This window comes from Mytilus trossulus, chromosome 9, assembly GCF_036588685.1.
Source record: "Mytilus trossulus isolate FHL-02 chromosome 9, PNRI_Mtr1.1.1.hap1, whole genome shotgun sequence".
In the NCBI taxonomy this organism is placed as follows: Eukaryota; Metazoa; Mollusca; class Bivalvia; order Mytilida; family Mytilidae; genus Mytilus; species Mytilus trossulus.
The window spans coordinates 71,788,426-71,796,119 of NC_086381.1; the positions used below are offsets into that span (position 1 = coordinate 71,788,426).

A 7,694-nucleotide genomic window follows, 5' to 3' on the forward strand; every position below is an offset into this window, starting at 1 on the left:
ATGAAATGAACGAGCCTGAACACATGTTAAACAGAAGCAAGTTAACTCGTACCAAAAAAGTTAACTCGTACCACTGGGATGTCGTCAGGGAGTTCATAAATCCACGAAGCTGCTATCTAAATTCCCGATGACTTGTTTTTTTTACGTCAACTTTCAAAGGTGTCCACCCAACTTGGATGTTCCAGCAATAGCAGGCCCGTAGCCAGGAATTTCCAAAGGGGGGTTCGTTTGACTCACAAACTCGACTTTAACAGTCACAATTCGAACAGAACATCGACTTTAACAGTGCTTATTTGTTTTCAAGGGGGGGTTCGTCCGAACGAACCGAACCCCCCTGGCTACGGGTATGAAGAGGATATCATATGACGTGACTATTCGTGTCTACCTTTGGCGGTCACTAGTCGCGTCCTTGTCGTGTCCATTTTAGATGGTAGAATGGTGAATGAATCACTAAGGTTTGACGTCTCTTTATCACCCTTGGAGGGTGGTTTATAGAATTCAAAGGAGTGGTGTTAGCGTCCTGTGTCTAGCTTTTAAGATTTCTACGCATTATATTTTCACTACTAAGAACAACTACATGTATCAATAGAACGAACCTTTCTTGCTTTACAAAGGTATCTGCCTCTTTTGTTAAAATGTTGAATAAATGTTTTTCTACCCGTTCTTATAATTCTCTCAAAAGTTAACTTTTAAAAAGCAGGAATCGTGTTTAACTATCCGAAAACATATATTTGTAGGTCATGTGCTGCTATTTATTGGCACATACAAACAACATCTCTAATTTGTCTAAGTGAAAAATAAATTCAAAAGAGAATAAAATGCATAAATGTGATACAGTTTGATCTATGAGCTCAGGATACATTGGTTCACCAATTTCGTGAAATAGTTTTATAGTGTACTATGCAACCAATGAAGAGTAATGAACAATGGATTGATAAATTAATAAATACTCACATTTTGGATATTCACAAAAACCTTTTCTTCTAACTTTCACACAAATTTCAGAAATATTCGGATAAAAGTCTCACAAAAAAGCAAATATCAATAATTAACTGTCGTGTGTTCAAAACAACGTAGCTTTGAATGTTACAAATATCACGTGTTATGCGAACACCACTGCAGTAATATGAGAGTTTTATGTCAAACCTGATTGGATGATGTCTGGAAAGATGCATACATTCGGAGTATTGTACCGCAATAATATGGATAAAATTATGCTCACTCTATTGAAGATGTCTATATTTTCTATTAGAGAGGGTCGTAAACAATTTGTACATGTTGTAATAAGACAACTTTCATGAAATTTTCGGTTTTCCGAAGGTACCTAATGTATATAAACATACAAATGTAGGTGGTTATAGTTGAAAATTTAATATCATATCTATAACACTTTATTGTTTATCGATAAAAAAAAAAACATACAAACAAAAAATTAGTTGTATAAACGAAGGAAGATATTAATGTAGAGAAAATTCATATTTGATGTAATATTAAAAACTATATCTCTAAAAATACCCCTTCCCTTTTTTGGTACACAATAAGAAGAATTTTCACTTGTAGAAAATTGTTTTGCGTATTCCGCGCATTTTGAGAAAGTATAACGCAACACTATATTAATCCCACAATTCATGTAAAGTTTCATGTCAATCATACTAACAGATGCGCCAAAAAGCGCAATTGTTTCCTAAACGGAGTGGCTATTTATCCAGCTAGCCGGACGAATAATGCCAGGGCTATTTGTCCGGCCATTGGAATGCGCATGGCATATTATGTGCGTTTGGGAGTGCGTTTGACATTTGTGATATTATCTTCAGTAGCACAAGGAGGGGCGCGCTTAATTCGATCACTGATTTTCAATTTTAAGATCACGACTGAATTCGGCGATATCAACGTTTGTGATAAATTTTGCAGTTTTCAGAATTTGACAACGGCATACGAAAGTATGAACTTCAAAGAATGATATAATCTATAAAAAAAAAAAGAGAGAGACTCAAGAATAATTGAAATCACAAGGAATATGGGAAATAAAATGTAATTGCTCGTAGAACTATAGTTTTACTAAATAATTCGACTCGAATCAGCCGAATGAATGGTGGAAATGATTTTCAAATCAAGAGTACTAGTTGTTGAGAAAGGCCTTAACAATGGCATGTCTAACTTAATAAAATATAATTATATTCCAAAAATGAATATTGCAAGTAGCCCTTGGAATGGGATATATATTAAGGGGAGGGGTTTGAGGATACATGTGCAAAAAGTGGGGATGTTGGATATATAATTATAAAAAGTGGGTTATGACATATAGGGGACATTAAAGGTGGGGTTTGGAGAAAAAAGAAAAGAGGTATTTGGGAAAAAGAGCACACCGTGTCACCTCGACCACATCACGGAAATAAAATAGATGAAGTAATAAATATGGAATATATATGATTTGTTTTTATTATTCGTAATCCAGATTGGACTATGTACTAGTATATAAATTAAGAAAGAAAAAACTATTACAATTACCAGTAACAAGATAAGGCCCTTATAATAAAGATTACAAACATATATGCTACCCCCTGGTGCTACTGAAGATAATATTACACGCACACACAAATAGTGACATGCGCATTGTACTGGCCGGACAAATAGTCCTGGTTCTTTCCTAAAAATGTTTTATACCCGTAAATTTGATACTCTGTTTCGGATACTAAAAGTATGAACAGATTATTGTTTGTTAGTGGCTTTGAACTAGCTGTCAGTTAACTGCGAGTACTCTCAGATCTGTTCCTGTCAGTGAACTGCGAGTACTTTCAGATCTGTTCCTAGTGTCTTTTTGTTGTTGGGATGTACAAATACCCGGCCACGTTCTCGTGTATTTTTGTCCATCTGATGAGTTAAGCCTTTTTCAACTGAATTTTATAGTTCGTTCTTATGATGTATTGTTATACCACTGTCCCAGGTAAGAGGTCGGGATAGCTGGGATCCCGCTAACATGTTTAACCCCGCCACATTATGTATAAATGTGCGGCCTGTCCCAAGTCAGGAGCCTGTCGTTTGTTTATGTTTTACATATTTGTTTTTCGTTCATTTTTTTGTATAAATAAGGCCGTTAGTTTCCTTGTTTGAATTGTTTTACATTGTCATTCCGGGGCCGTTTAGAGCGTACGGTTACATATAATTGTTAATTTCTGTGTCATTTTGGTCTCTTGTGGAGAGTTGTCTCATTGGCAATCATACCACATCTTCTTTTTTATATAAAATTGTTGACGCCGTTCACGCCAATCGAAGTTACACGACAACAGTTTTCACTAAAGCATAAATGACTTTAGCTTTAGGTAAGTCCTATTTTTTGGAAACTCTTGGCTCTATTTCCAACAAGATGAGGCCTGAATCATTCACGAAACGTTCGGGGAGTGGCAAACCTGATACCACAAGTTTTTAAAATATTAATTATAATAAGACGCTGCATGGACACCAAATTTGGAAGAGAAATCTTCTCCGGACTGAAAGAAGCGCATTGCGACAAACAAACTAGCATACTAGGCATGACACATTATTTGACAGTTTAAATTAAATTCTCTATTTTTCCAAAATATTATCTTATTGCCATAAAATTGAGAATGGAAATGGGGAATGTGTTGAAGAGACAACAACTCCATAGAACAGACAACAGCAGAAGGTCACAAACAGGTCTTCAATGCAGCGAGAAATTCCTGCACCCGCAACCAGTTTATATACATGTATATACGCCCCATATGTGTTTTCTCAGTATGCCTTTTGTTGATTATTAAACTTCTTTCATATTTTTATCGAATTTATATTTCATTATGGTCTTATAATGAGACTACTATAACACTATATGTGTTATAGTAGATCAGTCTTAGGGATGACATCAAAAGTTCAATGAAGAATAAAAAACTTAATTCACATAGTTTTTTTCACTGACCCCCACACCCCCCTCTCTTAACTTAATTTTGGAAAAATTGATTGACCAATAGGGATATATGTAAAATCGATTTTAGATTAACAAAACTTGCAGCAATGTTGACCCCCACCCCCAAACTATTTGAATGAAGTTTTTTTGTCCTACATCGATCTTTTGATGTCGTCCCTTATTTAACAAATTATAATCTAACACTGAACGACATTTTTTTTACATTAATGGGATTTTATTTGACACTGTGAGTTTTACAAGTTTTTTCCGGTATATATATATATCAACTAGTTTTTTTCTCTTTTGCATGACACTAAGTTATTCCATTCTTACATTAGACACCACATGAAACCCAAACAATAAGGGAAACAGTTTCATTTTTAACTGCAGTACGCAATATATGAAAATGTTTACATTTATAAAGTTTTAGATTATATAAAAAGGTTGGGGTAACAGAGCTCTAGCGAAACCCTCTATCAATTAAGTATTGAAGCAGCCCCCTTCCCTTCCAAACAAAGCTGCACATCGTTTATCGGTTTATGGTACAACATCGTTAGTGATCGGTATAGGAAAGAACAGTTTATAAGGTTCTCAGGAGCAAGTCTGAGAAGTTTGACTGATTTTTGGGGGTTTTCAACCGATCTATAAAAATCATAGATATGCGGACACTATGGTTCATGTTGACCTTTTGGCTAAAATGGCTGCATTTTCACCTCAAAATTTACTATGAACTAGTACAGACAAACCTGTGCATCTGGAAAAGTTTGAATACAAAGCATGCCTAGATAACTAGAATTCAAAAGCATTGTATAATTCAGAAAATTTATAACTCAACTGGATTTTGCAGTGTACTTTTTTTTGCTTGATATGGTCCACTCCGGTACACAGTTAAGTCACCAATTATTGTCATGTAATGTACATATATATTGTCCATCTATTGCCCATTTCAAACAAAACAGTTCAATCCAATAATTACCTGTGGGGAAGATCTTAAATCTCTTTCTCAACTTAGTTTATTTTGGTACCTTCTGGAGAAATGAAAAAAGAGCACTGCAAAATCCTGTTAAGTTTTTATTTTTGAAATTTATTTATCTAGGGCATGCTATGTCTTAAAACTTTTCTAGAAGTACAGGTTTGTCTGCACACAGAGTGAATTGTGATGTGAAAATACGGCCATTTTAGCCAAAGGGTCCACATGGACCCTATCTAGTGAAAAATAACATTCCTTATCGCTTGTTTTAAATTTATTTTTTCAATTGATATATTCCCATAAAAAAAAATTTTTAACACAAATTAATGATATGAAAATGTTTTGTCGTAAGAAATGTATATAAAAGTAAGAAATTTAGATAATATAACTGGCTCCCGGTAACGAACGGTAACTCTGTTATTGTTTTTTCGGGGGGAAATGAATGGTTTATCATATCCAATCGTTTTGAAAAATCGATTTTTTTTTCAGGATAGTTGCCACCGTGCACTTGCACTTGCACGCAAACTAATTGATATAATAGTATAATTGAATGATATATATACAAATGGATGAAAATTATATATACTATATATACATGTAACTATGTAACTGTTATGTTACTATAGTATATAACAACAAACCAGTGTATAATTCTCTTGGACTATTATTATATAAGTATAATTATAGTACCAAATATACTAATGTGTATCACTACAATACCATGCATGTAGTTATTACGGTGCGGTTAAATTTCCTGTCATTTATGCATCTTCCACGCACGAACTTGTATCAGAAAAAAAGTATCTCTGTACATTAAACTCAATTTCAGGTATAGAGATGTGATCTTTTTCTGTGACATTTACTTTTGACAATCCACAAGAACTTGTGGTCATCCGATGTTCTGTACTTCAGTACTTTGATTATAAGTTGGTTTTTTTCTTAGAGAGAAACGTAGAATATACTTTGGTTTGTATTAAATAGTTTGCTGTTAGCCCTTATACATAGCAAAACCAGCAGATTTCTCTAGTCTCAATTAATTGATAATTTGACTTGTAGCAGAAAAAGAAGAAGGTATGGCCAAGTCACCACCTTTCGAAGCAACATTACATCACAATGTACTGAGAGCATTTAAGCAAACATGGAATACTTATATAAAGTGCAGACTCTGTTAGGTCACCGTCATTGCTCAAATGATGGGGAGACAAGGAATGTCTTGTTCCAGTTTTTATTCAGGGACAAATGTCATCTCTTCATGCAAGATCTCTTCAAGTTGTTCAGCTGCGAAAATCAATTTGTTTTAAAAGCTGGGTTTGTTTTGAATGGAACATCTCGTGAACAGGTCGTTGTCCATGTTTAAAAAAAAAAAGATGAATTAAAACAATGGTTTTGAGATTCTCAGATCTACAATGTTGCCATGGAAACTGTTAAAAAATATCGAAATTATAAATATTCTTCAAAAATGTATAAAACTTTACAGAAATGTATACTGGCAAATACAGATGTGGCATTTTTTTTAAAACTCCCTGAAGACGAACTGTAGAGAGTGAAAGAACATCACTCAGATGGAATAGCTGGACTAAAGAAAGAATAGCAGCTAAATAGATATAGGAAGCTGTGGTATGAGTGGCAATGCGACAACTCTCCATCCAAATAACTATTTATAAAAGTAAACCATTAATTATAGGTCAAGGCACGGCCTTCAACACGAAGCCTTGGCTCAAACCGAACAACAAGCTATAAAGGGCCACACAAGTACGAGTGTTTAAAACTATTCAAACGGGAAAACCAACGATCTTATCTATATAAGAAAACGAAACACGAAATAATTACCTTTGCAACATATTGCACAGCGAAACATTTTCTTGGTACACTTAACTTATAATGCAAGCTAAATGATGTATTGAGTGTACTGGCATGAGATACATGTGCAATTGTAGGCATGACTGTTAAGTTCTACAGGATAAATCGATAGAAATGGACCAAAATTTGTATCTATGTTTTATGTGATATTCCTCATTCCCGTTTACTGGCATGACCCTGTATTTAGGCATACTAGTAAACTTGTCATGGAAAAAAATCAAAAGAGTGTGTCTTGTTTTTCTTCATGTCTTTTGGAATAATTGATCAATCATTTTGTCCTTTTAAATTAGTTCATATGTTCATCTTGAACTATATTTTTTTTTTTCTGAAAGATTTTTCTTATTTTTGTCTTTTCTGTCTCAAAAGTGGGACTGTCATTTTGATATTTTTAACGTATATGATGAAACATTTGCTAAGGTCCACAGTCCCAATTGGACGATTTACATTTAAGGAATAACAGTACTGTAGTTGAAAAGTTTCCATCGTCAATTGTAGATTTACTAATGTATGTGCCTGTCCCAAGTCAGGATCCTGTAATTCAGTGGTTGTCGTTTTTTTATGTGTTACATATTTGTTGTTCGTTCATTTTTTTTTTACATAAATAAGGCCGTTAGTTTTCTCGTTTGAATTGTTTTATTGTTTTATTGAATTGTCTCATCGGGGCCTTTTATAGCTGACTATGCAGTATGCTCATTGTTGAAGGCCGTACGGTGACCTATAGTTGTTAATGTTTGTTTCATTTTGGTCTTTTGTGGATAGTTGTCTCATTGGCAATCATACCACATCATTTTTTATATTGATGATCGCAAATGCAGTTTTACTGGCGACGCGTAGCGGAGACAGTAAAACGGAGATTTGGGACCGTCAAATCAAAACCTGTTTAACCAGTGGATCATATTTCACAGACTAGGAACTTATTTTACCAGGTGAGTTCACAAACCCAGA

At 34.3% G+C, this 7,694-nt stretch overlaps 1 protein-coding gene across 4 annotated transcripts in view; it reads right to left on the reverse strand.

Moving 5' to 3' along the window:
- Positions 1–1,063, reverse strand: part of LOC134683344 (uncharacterized) — a 42,212-nt gene extending 41,149 nt beyond the window's left edge. For 3 of the 4 annotated variants that reach the window (XM_063542586.1, XM_063542587.1, XM_063542584.1), the window contains exon 1: positions 955–1,063. In XM_063542586.1, the coding sequence (XP_063398656.1) occupies positions 955–956 (2 nt within the window). In that variant the 5' untranslated portion in view covers positions 957–1,063. The remainder of the gene's footprint in view (positions 1–954) is intronic. The other variant, XM_063542585.1, reaches the window with a different exon arrangement.
- Between the last annotated feature and the right edge of the window lie 6,631 nt (positions 1,064–7,694).